At 34.9% G+C, this 16,115-nt stretch overlaps 1 protein-coding gene across 1 annotated transcript in view; it reads right to left on the minus strand.

Moving 5' to 3' along the window:
• Positions 1 to 16,115, minus strand: part of LOC123874714 (hemicentin-2) — a 329,775-nt gene that overhangs the window by 26,764 nt on the left and 286,896 nt on the right. The window contains exons 5-11 of the mRNA XM_045920196.1: positions 12,147 to 12,257; positions 9,932 to 10,135; positions 8,254 to 8,405; positions 4,805 to 4,952; positions 3,943 to 4,073; positions 2,255 to 2,414; positions 1,643 to 1,746 (exon numbers count right to left, since the gene is read on the minus strand). Of these exons, the coding sequence (XP_045776152.1) occupies positions 1,643 to 1,746; positions 2,255 to 2,414; positions 3,943 to 4,073; positions 4,805 to 4,952; positions 8,254 to 8,405; positions 9,932 to 10,135; positions 12,147 to 12,257 (1,010 nt within the window). The remainder of the gene's footprint in view (positions 1 to 1,642; positions 1,747 to 2,254; positions 2,415 to 3,942; positions 4,074 to 4,804; positions 4,953 to 8,253; positions 8,406 to 9,931; positions 10,136 to 12,146; positions 12,258 to 16,115) is intronic.

Here is a 16,115-nt window from a genome sequence, read left to right on the forward strand (position 1 = left end):
TCCAGAAAATCAAAGAGTTCCCACGGGATTCCCAAAAACCCATCCGCTTAACCGATTTGTATGAAATTTGGTGCCGAAGTAGCTTGCGTCTCTGTAATTGACTTATGCAACTTTTTATCTCGGAAAATCAAAGAATTCCCACGGGATTCCTATAAACCCATCCGCTTAACCGATTTGTATGAAAGGTACCGAGGTAGCTTGCGATCCTGTAAGTGACATAGGCATTTTATCCCGGAAAATCAAACAGTTCCCACGGGATCTTTAAAATCTAAATCCACGCGGACGAAGTCGCGGGCATCCTCTAAACCTTATTTTGTATTATCATCTTTAAATATATCGAATTTATCTAAAAAATAGTTGTTTCATTTTCATCAGCCTAAAAGATATGGACTGCATTAAAATGTACGGCATCATTTTTTCCTAATTCATTTATCTTAATACTATTTAAAACAAGGGGAGAATGAAGAAAATTGCTATATTTTATTAATCTATGAATATTTAAACTTTTGCAATAATTTGAAAAATTTCAGTTTTTGTATTTCTCAATAATTTTTTTTAGAACAGTTTCTTTTGAACGGCAATACTATATTATAACAATAGTATTTTACACTATCATGTTAAAAAAAAATTTGCCGTACAGAGTCAAATGATTTTACAGCTTTAAAAATCAAGTATACCATGAAATTAAGATAATTATTGATACACATTCAAATGAACACTAATTTTTTGACGGCATTATTTTTAATAGTACTTTTGAGTGCTAGATAATGTTTTGGAACCAAAGCCGTTCTTTTTCAAATCACCCCCTGGAGCACGGAAAGAGAGGCGGTTGCAACCCTCGATTTTTTCCCCTTGTCGCATGATTTTTGTACGGCGTTGCGGAATAATGGATTAGAGGCTGTATTGAAACAGTATGAAACTAATGCCGTACAGAATGAAATGACCAAATTTACTCCGGAAATTATCAGAAAATCAAAAAATTTACCGACTTTGTGGCGCACCATTTTTTTACGGCACTGCGCGCTTTCTTACTATTTTTCATGGATCTATCGATGGTAAAAATGCCGTACAAAAATATATGACCAAAATGTACTCACTCTACCTGCACTTTTGAATTCTCACCAGCACTCAGTTGGACAGCTTACAAGTGACGGCATAGTGCTGAATCGTATTATTTTATGCTCTTATATCGTCCTATATACGTCATCTGGTGGTTCATATGACCCATCCATTTTTGTACATGGGCCCGTAGTCTATTAATGTATTTTCTAAAAACTTATCTCCAAAATCCATACTAATATTAAAAATGTGAAAGTGCGTCTGTCTGTCTGCTACCTTTTCATAGGCACATAGGCAACTTTTTATCCCGGAAAATCAAACAGTTCTCACGGGATCTTTAAAAACCTAAATCCACGCGAACGAAGTCGCGGGCATCCTCTAGTTCCTAATAAATATCTAAGTACAGATAAGTTTTATTTTCGAAAGTTGCACCTGGCAATATTTAAATTGAAAATCATTCAAAATTATGTTTTTGTTTCATTCCCTCTTTTCCTCCTGTACATTTTGAGTTGTCTGCGAAATAAGTATAAATTACTCGTGTTCTTACTTACTCACTTTAATACTTATTTAGAAGTATACTTACGCTGACTTCAGGCGGATTGGCGTCGACGTGGCACGTTATATGAGCACGCTCCTGTTTTGCGACACCGTGCACTCTTTGTTGAGAGCTTCTGCATGTCGGGGCGTCTGCATAATGTTAGTTTTAAATTAGCATACTTATTTTAAGAGTAAGTACTCTAAGCAACATATTGGTTTAATACAATATGATAACAAATTATTATAACAAACCAATTTTTACTAAATAATATATGTATTAAAGAAAATATTGAGACAAAATAAAAGGCGATGAATAAAATATTTCGTATTTTTTTATTAATCGGCATTATATTGATACATAAGGTCAGAGATAAGTTGAGTGAAGGAGAGAAGGGGAAAAATGCTATTTAGTTTTTACTGATCATCAATTAAAAGAAAGACATATTATTATATCTACGTTATTTGGTGATCATTTATACTAAGTTGTATTTTTTCTTTTAACATTAGTTGATATTAATAAACAGTATAACTAAATAGTTCATGTGAATAAGTACAGATATGCTTTAGGGTAATCTCGGGCTTTATCTATATATTTTACTCTCTGAGATTTGTTTTATAAGTGTGGTCTATCTTTACCAATATAAAACAACGAACTAACACAAGACATCCAATGAGAACGGTTTGCTCTCCCCATCTCCTTCGGCGTTGAAACCCACGCAAGTGTAGTTGCCAGCTGTCCGTCTGCCCACTCCTTGGAGTACGAGTGACTGGTTGCTGATGATGATACCTTGACCCACGTTGTGATGAAGAGTTTTTCCCTGTTACAACAGAAGTCCTTATATTTTCAAATATGCATAATTGTCAGGGTTATTTTATTGCAGCATTTTAGCAGGATCCAAACTAAGCACGGCAGTCTCCCAAGAATTAGCTTTTATAACGGCTGTTTGCATGCACCTCGATCTAAGGGTACGTTTTGTTTTTGTTCGGACGGCTGCTGCTGCTCGAGCAGTTAAAAAAACTATTTATTCAGCCAGGATTACATAAATTAATTTTAAAACATTAACTATTAACGATATCTAGGTTCTCGAAGAAACTTTGAAAGAACCGAGAAAACAAAATTTAATTTTCGTTACTTTAAAAATCAGATAATTGTTGAACAGTGTACACGAACTGTTTGAACAATTGGCAAACTATACAGCTGGGAACGGTCGCGGCTGTTTGAGTGGTAGCTTGTATGGCAATGAAAATAGGATTGTAATTCACTATACAGTCGCAGCTTGCAGCTGTCAGTCCTAACTGTTTCAAACTACCCTAAATATAGCTGCTCTTTGATTGTGGCGTATTAACTTAGGCTGCGCTGCCGCTCAAAGCAAAACCTCTTGAAGTTTCCGCGCTTAGTGTGGACCCTGCTATTAACGTACTTTTACCCGACTGCGGCAAAGCCAAAAGGAAGGGTTATGATTTTAACAGTCTATGTATGTATCCTAATTCTGTGTGTTCCACCGTAGTGCCTAAACTACTTGGCCGATTTTGATGAATGAGGTGTCAATTGATTCATTGTAAAGGTCCGGGTGACATAGGCTATATTTAATACAAAAAATTGACCTGACAGTTGTTACGTCAAAAAAAGTGGAGTTCTCCAAAAAATTTTTTTTTGCTATTGTATCAAGTGGGATGTCAAAATATGAAAGAGGAGAAAATTCTGAGCTCAAAAATATAAATTACAACAATATTAAGTACCAAGCGAGAGAAAAACAAGTGTATTCTAATATTTCAGCGTTTATTAAGACGATCGCAGTCGGTTTTAGTTTTCAACTTTATCTTGTTGTTATAATATTTGCTTTATTTTATATTCATACTTATATAGATAATAAACAAATAAAAGAACTACATTTTTTTAATCACAAGCAAAATAAAAAATATTTTTTGTTTGAATTGAATTGAATTTTTCCTATCATTATAAAGTTCGAGCGAGCTCCCTCCACTGCAATAGCTTTGATATCTACTATATAAAAATAAGTCGGGTTTTCCTTCCTGACGCTATAACTCCATAACGCACGAACCGATTTCCACGGTTTTGCATTCGTTGGAAAGGTCTCGGGCTCCGTGTGGTTTATAGCAAAGAAAATTCAGGAAAAATTTCAACAGAAAAGCGTGAAAATCTTTTTTCATAGCATGTACTACAAACCAAGTGGCGAAACGGAGTTCGCCGGGTTTGCTAGTCACTTATAAAATCACAATAATTATTCTCGTCATTTTCTCAATAGTCTTGATTTATTCGAATATGTAATAAAGTTATCATCGAGATCAAAGGCGTTCTCATCGGGTTCATTAATCAGTACTTACGTTGTGCCTCCACTCGACTTTATAAACGTAGGGATGGGCTTTGATGATGCAATCAAAGTACACATCCGTGCCTTCTCTGATATTAGTCGGGTCTAAATTAGTGCCCAGCCGCACCACGGTCTCTGGAACATCTGTCGAGGAAATTAGATTTTATCGGCATGTTATAAATTGAACGTACCTACACAATGTATGTTGTAAATTGTATGTAGACGTAGTTAACTTAATTACTTACGTTACAAATGTTAATGTTATGTATTAAACGGCAAACCATTAAAAAAACGATTATTTTCTTTAAGCCACTATATTTAATGACCAGCTCTCTCTCACTGCGCTTATATCAGATGAGTTAGTAATAATCATATCACTAGCACTACTCGTGTAAGAAGTGCGAAAGTGAGTTTGTGTGTTGGTTTATTGGTTTTTCCTTCAATCACGTCGCAGCGGAGCAACCACAGGAGCAACGGATCAACGTAATTTTTACATGGATATAGTTAAAGACCAGGGAGAGTGACATAGGCTACTTTTTACTCTGGATAATCTAAGAGTTAAAATTGCTACAGGATTTAAAAAAAATAAAATCTACGCGGACGAAGTCGTAGGCACATATATATGCCTAACAGAAGTATATGCGTTTTGAGTAAAGAGGTTGTTTGTTTGTATGTACAAAAATTCAGGAATGATTTTGGTGTTTGTATTAAGTAATCAGATACCGGGCATATTTTAAAGTTATAGACTAACAGAGGCCAGCACTCATGTATTTTGAAAAAATTTAAAACAGTTTGCTTGTAGCAATAGATATAAGAGAAAGTAAAATTTTGGGGTAAGTAATATGTAGTGTGCTATTAATTATTATGAGACTTACATTGGATATCTAATATCCAGTCATCTTCCAAAGCAGGTTCGGATGGCATCTGAGGATTTGAAGCTCGACATGCAAGTTTGGCACCTGCATCGTTTTTCGTTAGCTGTATGGAAACTGTTGATGTGGTCGTGTTCCCATCGGTTGATAGCTGTTAGAGAAAAACATTTTAGCTTTCCACAACAAAACAAATTAACTAACTAATTAAACTAAATTGTAAAATGTCGTTAAACCACGAAATAAGATTAAAATCATTTGACCACATCAAATGATTTTAATCTTATTTTATACCCTCTATTAACTTTTTTTTTAAATTTGGTTTTTTATTACATAACTATCGCTTTCACTAAAGAAAAATGCAAGACAATAGATCTCTATCGCCATTAAGGTGCTGACATTCGAGGGAGATATCGAGATTTTCCCACTACGCTTTCAGTTTTCCAAATGCCGTGTGAGAGGAGTGGAGATGGTGCCTTAGAATCTCAAATAATAATTATTGAATGAAATAAAAGCCTCTACCATAATTTTATATCAAAAGTTACAGTGGACCATCTCGAATCACATCGGTTTTCATCAAAGGGAAAAGGCATAAACTGAGTCGGAATAAAATGGTTTAAAATATTGGATTATAAATTCCAAACCCTTTGCCATTAAAGGGCAAATTTAATCTGCTTTCATTAAAACAAAGTTAATTAGCTCAATGAAGTAATTTAATGGTGTCGTTACATTGTCGTCAAAGAAATTAATCCGCTCTTGCTTTCAAGTTTAAAAAAAATCCAACATAATTTATAACATGCTATAGTGACATTGTGATTGATTCCCTGCGACACAAAACCACCATAACAATAATATTATAACAAATTAAATTATTGTTACAACTGTTTGAATAAGCGTGAAACGATATCCCATACTTAAGAGGGGTCTCTCCGTCACTCGCTCCATACAAACGTAGTTCGTCTCTCATTTGAATACTAACCAATCATACTCAATGGAATTTTGTAGAAACATTCTGGGAACTAATATCTATGCCTATGGTTTTCCGGACTTCCGTTAAAATGTTCGCTTTCAAAGTTACGCGGTGTAAAAATTCACATACAAATCTTTTACCCCTGTAATTTTAAAACTACATATTTTTAGAAAATCTAAAACACCACACGTACAGATATTAGTTTCTAAAATATGTTTGCAAAATTTCATGGACTTTGGTTGCTTAATATTCAAATGAAATTGGGACTACGATTGTATGGAGTAAGTGACGGAGAGAGCCCTGTTAATTTCCAATAAAATATAATTGCTGGTACTGGAATAGATAAAATCACCCAAATTTTCCATGGCGTGCACTTGTTCCGACTCGTCCCTCCCTATAACAGTCGATTCGAGTACGCCCTGGGCGCTGCCTGTCCCATTCAATCTACATTTATTACTGCTACGTGCCCTTATTTTAAGTTGACTTCGCGATGTTGTTTCTCATGGTAATAAAGATTACGGTCGCCTCGATAAATTCAGTTGGCGCGAAATTAGCTTCGTCTTTGGGAAATTGATTAGGCATGGCAATGGTTCTAGTATTGGGTATGACACGATTTCAAAATCCATCCATATATCCATCCATATCCATTCTTCCATATTATAAATGTGAAAGTGTGTCTATCTGTCTGTCTGTCTGCTACATTTTCACGGCTCAACCGCAAAACAGATTTTAAAGAAATTTGGTACAGAGTTAGCTTACATCCCGGGGACGGACATAGGGCTACTTTTATCCCGGAAAAGTAAGAGTTTCCATGGGATTTTAAAAAAACCTAAATCCATGCGGACGGAGTCGCGGGTATCATCTAGTGAGTTTTATAAGAGGCTCTTTTTTGTACTACGTCAGTACAGCGAGCCGGTTCAAATGAGCGAGACAATCGTTAGATCCGAGGCGGTCACGTTTATCCAAACGACGCGTAAGAAGTAGCGTTGGGCATTATTGCTAGTTTTAAATCATTTTCATTTCATGTTTCGCAGTGATTTCACAGGCAATTTTTACTGAAAGCGATTTTTCGATATTAGCACTTACATCATTTACTTAGTATGATCATTAGTTAAATTGATGTTGTAAACTTTACTACATTAATTTAACTAAATGCTCAAGGTCAATTTTCAGGGAAAAGGAATTGTTGTTGCACTTATTTAACTGTACGCACGAAAATTTGCTACTACTTTACTACTTTGAGTAACTTAACTAGATGTTTTTCACTTTCTAGCACGCAACGATGCAAGTGCTCTCGCTCGCGCGCTCTTAGCGTCTTGAATCAGATCAATGACCGCGCGCGCGACAAATTTAAACAACAAAGTGGGATTCATTGTAATAATTTTCAAACTTTGTAAGATTTTGCTTTGTGATTTTTACAGGGTACTTGAAGTAACGTAGCGTTAGATATGAAAAGGCTTTCCCCGTGATTGTTCACATACTATCTGTGAAATTGTCCATCTCTAGGGAGGAGGTGTGAGTGAGAAACGTTGTGAGTTATTTTTTGCATGATTTCTCGACTCACCGGTTCGTTAGCTCTTTGAGTATAGATAACACGACAACGGGACAAACGTGGTGGTTCTTGTATGTAGGTAAGGATGACCTGGACAAGCCTTGGTTGGGGGGGGGGGGGGCGTTGTTTAAACAGATAAGAAGCGAAAGAATACTCTAACACTGCTTGTATCTAGCTGCCGTCTCGTGGATGGCGACGGTAGACAAACGCCCTAACACCAATCCGGGACAACTAACTTACTGACCGGGACATGTCCCGGTGTACCGGGACGTATGGCAGCCCTATTCTATTCTAGGTACTAAACGGTTATTATATTACTGAGCTTGCATGTTATAGACGTTTTAGTCTCACTTAATGAAAATTGAAATTGGATATCGGCAGGGCTAATATTTGTTGAATTTCATTACCTAATATTCAATATTTGAGCGCTCGTTAATCAAATTGTTTAAGAAGCGTCTGAAAAGTTTCGTAGATTGATATCAATCAGTACCTACCTTACTTAATATATTATTAAAATTAGATTGATTGATTTGAATCAGCCACTCTGTACTATAAACTCAAAAAATTATTACAATGTTTAGTAGCTTGACCATCATCTGTTTATCAAATAATGTTTAAATTTAAAAATTATTTAAAAAAATATAATTTGATGAACAGATCCATTATCAAATGGAATTGGTGGAAACTCAACAAAAAGGTGCTATCATACCGAACGATGCATTATATAAAAATTCTGAAACTATTGGTTTGTCTGACTTGCTCAATATCTTGCTCACATCACCTTAAGCGCACATCGAGATAAGGAGCTAGGACTCCTGCACTATAGGTGATAAGAGCACTGCGCAGATCTGTCATGTGATTCACCGAAGCTCAAGAAGATCTAAAAACGATAGTTCTCCTTTCAATGCGTTTAAATAAAGTAAGGGTCCATACCGTCTCTTTCGCGTTGTTTATTCTTTGCCCGTTCTTCCACCAGGTGATGGATGCAGGTGGACGAGAGCCAGAACTTTGGCAGAGCAGATCATATCTTCTGCTCGCTGATAGAGGTTGATTTGATCCCAGTATATGAACATTCAGTGGTGGAACTGTAAAACGTATCATTATACTTTTTGGGCCAGAGTATAGACATACTCCCAGCATCGGTGATCAGCGATCGCTTCGATTTTGGCGACTAACTGCTACATGCTAATTTAAATAATCTATTGTTACATCCATATGTAGCTACTGTTTTGGTGATGCATCGCGTTTTACTAGAAAACTTGTTGCGTAGGAACGTGGAATCACACATAGTATCTTCCAGGTGCACATGGATCACTCCGCAAAGACGTTTAAATAAATACTGAGTCTTGTTACGACACAATAAAATGCAATTCAGCTCGCACACCTCGTAAAATTTTAATAAACGAATCTTTCTACCGCGTAAACTCTTATCCTCCCATCTTTCTTCTCTTATATGAGATAAGGCCCTCAAAGGGGCGCGCCATTGAGGTAGACCGTATACTTCTGAGGTCACATAATCAAGAGAGCACATGGTGGTATGCCATAGTCTCATTAATCGCTGCGACTGATATTTGTACTATGTGTGCGGAGTAGGTAAAACGTGTTATTTATAAGCTTGAAGAAGCTTCCGAAAAGCTACTAAATCGCCAATCGCCGGTGCAAAAAGTATAGTGTGTACTTTAACCATTAAGTGAAATTTCCGAATATAAGTAGTAAGTACTGTTTCCCACGAGCCAGGTTTACGCTAACTGCTTTTACGGTATGTAAACTGTAAAAGATTTATAAGATAGCAGCATAGCAGGAACTAGTCTGTACAAGTAAGTATTTCTAACAAACAAACTCGTGAAATGTCGCTTTTAGTGTCTAGGGCCGGAACGGTTCTTACTACTGCAGTTGATATTTAGGTCAGCTAGTACTCGTAGGCTGAAGTAACTTTCAAGTTTCTAAGTACATAGTTAGCTTTGCTAACAAACTCAGTAGGTAACAGTCAAACAACATGACACTTACATTACCTATTTCTCTGCTATTTCTAAAGGAATTACCTACGTGACGTGATATTTTTTTTCTTATGACATTGTTACGAAAGACTGGAGTCTTCTAACACAGGGTGTAGTTCTACTATCTATTCTTAAAAAAAGTGTAAATCTTTGCAGTGTTACAGAATGTAAGCTGCTGAAATAATCTTTTTTTACCTCCGACCCAAGAAGAGAGGTGTTATAAGTTTGACGTGTGTATCTGTGTATCTGTCTGTGGCATCGTAGCTCCTAAACTAATGAACCGATTTTAATTTAGTTTTTTTTGTTTGAAATGTGGCTTGATTGAGAGTGTTCTTAGCTATAATCCAAGAAAATCGGTTCAGCCGTTTGAAAGTTATCAGCTCTTTTCTGGTTACTAGCCTTCACTTGTCGCGGAGGTGTTATAAATTGTTGTACACTTGTTTCAATTTATGAATCAGACTTAGCCGCAAGCAAATACCTCTATTGAATATTACGCACCAGACGAGTCGTTCGGAACAAAAATATTTTGTTTTTGCTTACAACTTTACCAGTCGTCGGAAAGTAGGTATGCAATGTCTCTCTTATCTCTAAAATTATTTTTAATTTATACTCACAATTCATATCTAAAGTCAGTGTAGTTTCAATGGGATGTGCTCTCAAATGATTTGAAGCACGACAGGTTAATGTTGCCCTAACATCAGTCCTTGTCAAGGGACCGACTCTTAGGACACCCCTCACTGTGTTCCCTTGAAGGGCTGTTGCTGGGGTATCGGTTTCTACTTCGTTTTTGAACCATTTAACCCACGGGCGTGGACGACCTGGATAGAAAAAAAAAGTTAAAAAAAAAAGAAGTTTCAACTCAATCGGTAAACAACGCGCGAACGAAAATAGAACAGACAGACGACAACATTAATTTATTATATTTTTAAGAAGAAAATGTATCCATATCTAATACTATAAATGCGAACGTGTGTCTGCCTGTCAGCTAGCTTTTCACGGCCACACAGTTTAACCGATTTTGATGAAATTTGGGGCAAAGTTAGCTTACATTCCGAGGACGGACATAGGCAACTTTATCCTGGAAAATCAAAAAGTTCCCGCGGGATTTTTAAAAAACACGCGGATGAAGTTGCGAGCATCATCTAGTTAAAAATTATATTTACTTATAATATATTCGTTTCGTATAAGGTATAATATTTTTCATATAATATTTCGTATATAAAATATATTTCGTATAATTTCAGTATGACTTGTCCCTAGGGACAAGTCATACTGAAATTCAGCGTGCGAAACAACGCGCCTGAAATATCGTCACTACCCAACAAATCTGAGCAAAAAGGCATTACTTTTGCAATTTTCTTTAATGATTGTAGTCTTTTGTTTGTTAATTTATAGACTAGCGCTTGCATTCAGACCTAGTGACGATGCAGTCTAGGATGCCTACTGAGTGTTAACTTAAAGGTACCTATATTAAAATTGTCGGGGATCCGTGCTCTAAGTTTCGCTAGATTTGTCCTTAGCCTTCAAGAAGCCGATAAAACAGCTAAAATATAAAAAGAAATTCGTCTAGAACGCTCTACATACATAATTTCATGAGTTATCAGAGGAACAAATTAATTCTATCCTTTACAATATCGTCGAGATTGGTTTTATGCCGATGGGATGCAAATTGGTAAATAAAAACATCATTACAGGATTATCTAGGGATTCGACTGGTTCAGCTTGTTAGCGATTGGCTGAATTTATAATTTATAATACTTTATAAAAATGTTTTTTTTTTTTTTGTAAAAATGTTGGGATACAAGTTTTATAACGCTGACGTCAAATTATTTGCGATTGATGTCTTGAATTTCTACAATGTAGGTTACGTACGTGGGCCCTGCGTAGCTCTTTCCATCACCAGCATATTATGAGGAAATTCAAAAAAACATTTTTAGATAGGTATATTTTTTCATAAATAATACGGTTACACCTACTTCAGAAATTAAATTAACTAAAATTAATTAAGTAAATTAGACTAAATCAACCTTACTTGCCTTTTGTCGGCATGGCTTATTCACAATAAATATTTTTCCATAATTATCATATTTTCGAAATAGGTATAAATTGCAAAGTAAATATTTTACAAGTTTAAGCCAAAGTAAAATATTATTCCAGAAATAAAATTTCAGAAGCTCGTTTGAGTGTTCAAAGTCTGTCCGTTTCCTATTGAATAATAATAAAAGAGTTACCAGCTAAATAATAAACAATCTCACAATTTCTTAAAATGCGCTATACTTAATTTTATTGAGGATGTCCTAGTATTGCTGAGTTTCTAGTTTATTAAAATTGAAAATGTAGTAAATGTTTAAATGCAGCTTTGACAAGAGGTTTTATTTATAATACGCTTAATCAATTGAATACAATTTTAGTTTTCAAATTACTTATAATAAATTCATTTCAAGTTTATTTTGAAAGTTTCAGTAATGCCTAGACACAATATGTCTGAGTAATTATAGGTCTAATAATGCCGCAATAGTATTTGAATAACGAAAATATTACAGATAGTAAATTCAAGTTTCCTTTACTAACAATATAATATCAATCATGCATATTAGTTTTACAACTTAATATCTCTGTAGTCTTTACCTACTTTGAGTTTCATTATGCAAATAGCAGTATTTAGATAATGTGAAAGAACAGTGTTTCATTAATTTTTTACTTACTTACATAATTTTATAAATGAAAGAGAAAACTTTTTAGAAAGCTTTTTATAATTAAATCTTGTTTAGGTATGGTAAGTCCTGTTATGAGAAAAGCATTTTAGGAAATAATGAGTAATTAGCTTACCTCCAGATACGTCACATTTCAACGTGAATGTATCTCCTTCAACGTAGGGTCCAACGATTGCTTGCTTTACATCTCCCTTATCGTCTGTGATGGTCATTTTAGTTGGTGGCACTGTAGAAAATAATGTTTCAATTTATTAGAATAGAATAGAATGAAATTTATTTGTTGAACCAACACATAATATAAAGACAATTATGTATATATTTTTTGTATAATACATATTTATTTATATATTACATATTTTTTATATATCTACTAGACAATGGCTTATTTTCGTGGGACGATACCAGAGTGAACTGATGTTCGATCAGATTTTCTATTAGCTTATTTCGTTAGCTACGAGTAAGTAGTGTGTTGGCAGATAATCTAGTTATCGCATATAATGGGCAATGGGCATTTCTTCTTAATTTATATTTTTAAAATTTAAATTAATAGTCCTTCTTATACTCGTAGTTCTGTTAGATGATGGATATGAATGGAAATGGTTTATCGTTATTTTTTAAAGCAACTTTTCAGGAAAATTATAAAACTTGGTGTGCTTGGAGTTTTATCGTACGTTATCTCGCCTAAGGTTTCCCTTGGGCGTAGCTTCCATTATAGTAACAAAGTATTTCACTCAAAGCTTTTAAAAGACATTACGTAAATAATTACTATTGGAAAAGTTTTTAGTTGAGTTTTCACGCAAGTTTTATGAACGTGATAGTTTCATGCCAGTCTGTACCTACTTTGAGATTTTACATCTTCGAAGTATTCTGAGTGTATTCGAGCATCTAAACACCATACTGGCAGAGTAAAATAAACCTAAATAAAACTTGATTTAAAGTTGAAAATTCAGTCACAACAATTTTAATTTTGCATGGTTTCCGCTTGGAGGTCTAACTGTAACTGAATGGACAAATTTGAGCTTTAACACTACGCATTAAGATCTATTTCAATTTAACGCTAAACTGTTTCAACTATCGAATTCTATCTACGTTGGTGAGAAAATCTCATACTACGCACACTGTAAAACTAGAGATCAACTTTAGGTACCTACGACACCAAAATATTTAACATTTTGGTAGTTGAAGCACGTAGTTTCATAGAAAGGAGTCTAAATCCTCTGATTTCTAGTCTATCCATGTTGAAGCGTAGAACAGTGACGAGCATTATGATAACTATCAGATATGTTTGAAACTAGACTTTTTCGCGACGCATATTCATTCTGTACATTAATTTTTTCATGTAAGAATACGATGAGGTCTTGGTGAGCACGCTTGCTCAAGGAATGCTTAGTTAAGTTCTCAAGTTATTGTTTTGAAGATATTCAAGATTTTACTGGGTAGGTACCTATAGTACACATTGAAACAAAATAGACCTTGAAACCGATTTTTGGTTTTAAAAGTTCCTTTTAGTACCATGCGTGCGATATAGCAAGTAGGATGTATGACAGCCAAGAAGGCCGTGTAATTTCTTTAAAGAGCTTAACATTAACATAAATATTTGATAAGGTAAAGCAAACGGCGCGACTGAGCCCAGCTTAAGGCGCAGCTAAAAGCACTCGCAGTAAATTTAAGTTTTTTTAATGTTTTAAATAGCTTGCCAAGGGTAATTCCGTAGAATATTCTAGCTAAAAGTGTCGCCTGTTAGGTAGCAAGTCTAAGGAACCGCTTGGCATAAGACCAACGATGGGAAGAAAGATAAACTGTACTGAGATAAAAACATGTCCACGAATTTATTTTGTGCTAGGTTCTTCTTAGACTCCTTTTCTTTGTATTAGCTCTGAAGAGTTTATGTCTACACGTCTGGCTGATTTCAAATGTTTTATTTATTTATCCTGTTTTAGTAGTATCGCAGACGACTGATATAATATTTAATTAATAACAATCTGTAAGCTATAAACAATTTTCAGTTTGTTAAACTTAAATCAGACCAATACAGTGAGATTTTGTTATACTTTAATCTCAGTCATTTTAAAATAATTTATCTATTCCGTTTCTTTTACTTAAAATTTTAATTAAAAGTGTCACTAGACTATCTAATTATATTATAATCAGTCTAATTAAAGTAGGTAAAAATCAATCAAAAGAAATTCAATCATACTACTCCATATAAACTCTTCGGACCATTTCAATTGCTCAAAAACCTTATTAGCTCTGAGGAGTGTATGTATATGGATATCTATTTGTGTGTATACTAAAGTGCGCGTCAGGTTGAGATGGCAACCGGGGTGGGGACGCCCCGAACACCCGCACACAGTGTGTCGATTGTGTCTTATACGTCGATTGCCATCTCAATCTGTCGCGTACTATAGCTGATTTCAACCGTCTAAGTATCCATTCCGTTTTAGAAGAACATACCACTGAATCGATTCAATCCAAAAATATTATTTCAGTTTCAGATTGAATTGCGAAGTACTCAACCTTACTAGAAACCTCAAAATCTTATTCGAGAAGGCTGAGTGCACTTCTTTATAATATACATATAAAAGTATCTCAAAGTGCCTTTTTGGGCTCCATATGTATGAATACGATAAGACTTGATATTCCACTTGGCTTCTGTTATTTAAAACGTATTCCTTTTAAAAAAAGGTTCAAGAGTGTGCTATTGAGAATGTTACATCGAAAAGTTGAAATGCCTTCGGTGTTCTCGATGAAAGTGGACCGGATTTCGATAAAAATGAGGTTACCAAAGTACTTATTTTCGGAGTGGATGGAAAAATAATTTCAAATATTTGACGAGTCAATGAAAAATATTTTAACAAATTCTCAATAATATAGCCTCAACGACTATAAATACGAGTTTATTTAACAAAACAGTTTATAGCTAGCCTAAATAATATTATACAGATAATACCAAGTCTTAAAATATTTCGTTTCGATTCTAAGTAAGACTTTTAGAAATAACATTGAATATAGCCAAAGCAAAGAGCCAAAGTATCAAATTTTGTAATCAAAAAGTTCTCTGACCAGTAAAACCCCCATTTCCCTTATTTCTTGTTTCAAAAATTTGTAACAAATAACTAATAGTATTCCAATTTTATAAATTTTACTAAAACGTGTTCGTACTTGATAATGTCTGCAACAATTTCATAGAAACCTGTATAAATAAATAAATCATATCATGATGTGCTTGAGTGAAAAAACATACCCAGTACCAATTTTTATAAAAAAAACTAGCTTACAAATATCTGTACTTCGCCCAGGTGGACTAGATACTTACACCAATTTCAAATCTCTATTTTAGCCCCTTAGGGGTTGAATTATCAAAAATCCTTTCTAAGCGGATGGAGCTACCTATAATAGCAAACAGCATGCCAAACAGTCCGATCCGTCTAGTATCTTTATTTCATAGTGCACACACTTAGACCAGAAAACTTAGTTGATAAGAACTCTAGCAAGTATGGACTAGCATCTGTAAGATTCGTCTTTTAACAAACGAATTTGTTTATCACCCCTGTCTAGTGAGAACACCACCGAATTAGTTCCACAACTTTCCACAGCGTGTTACGTGCTGTAAATCTTATGAAAAATATACTAGACTAGATACAGACTAGGAAGCTTGTAGACCACTGCATGATTGCGGAAGCCGCAGGAACGACCGTTCTCAGCGCCATAATTATTATCCCATTACACGCTACAACACCGGATTAATGTCAGGATTTAACCTGTCAATAGCCTCTAGAATCTGAATCGCCAGCACTTTTTCGCAAAGCGGATTTACCGCAATCATGTTCATTTTCGCATCCGCCTCAACACCATCCCCAACAATAAAATTGTTTTCAAATAACCACTCTCTTCTACTTTCAACCCTATTACGTTAGTAAAAGAACACGTTACAACAATTTCAACTGAAATTACGATACCTATTGATTTTCTCGAACATGTTGCCGGCTCGTGTGTATTTTACTTCAATTTGGATTCGTCCATTTTTAAAATAAATTGGATCCAGATCGTGGCTTTTTATAAAAACGTTATCTTTACATTCATA

Source organism: Maniola jurtina, chromosome 19 (assembly GCF_905333055.1).
Source record: "Maniola jurtina chromosome 19, ilManJurt1.1, whole genome shotgun sequence".
Lineage (NCBI taxonomy): Eukaryota > Metazoa > Arthropoda > Insecta > Lepidoptera > Nymphalidae > Maniola > Maniola jurtina.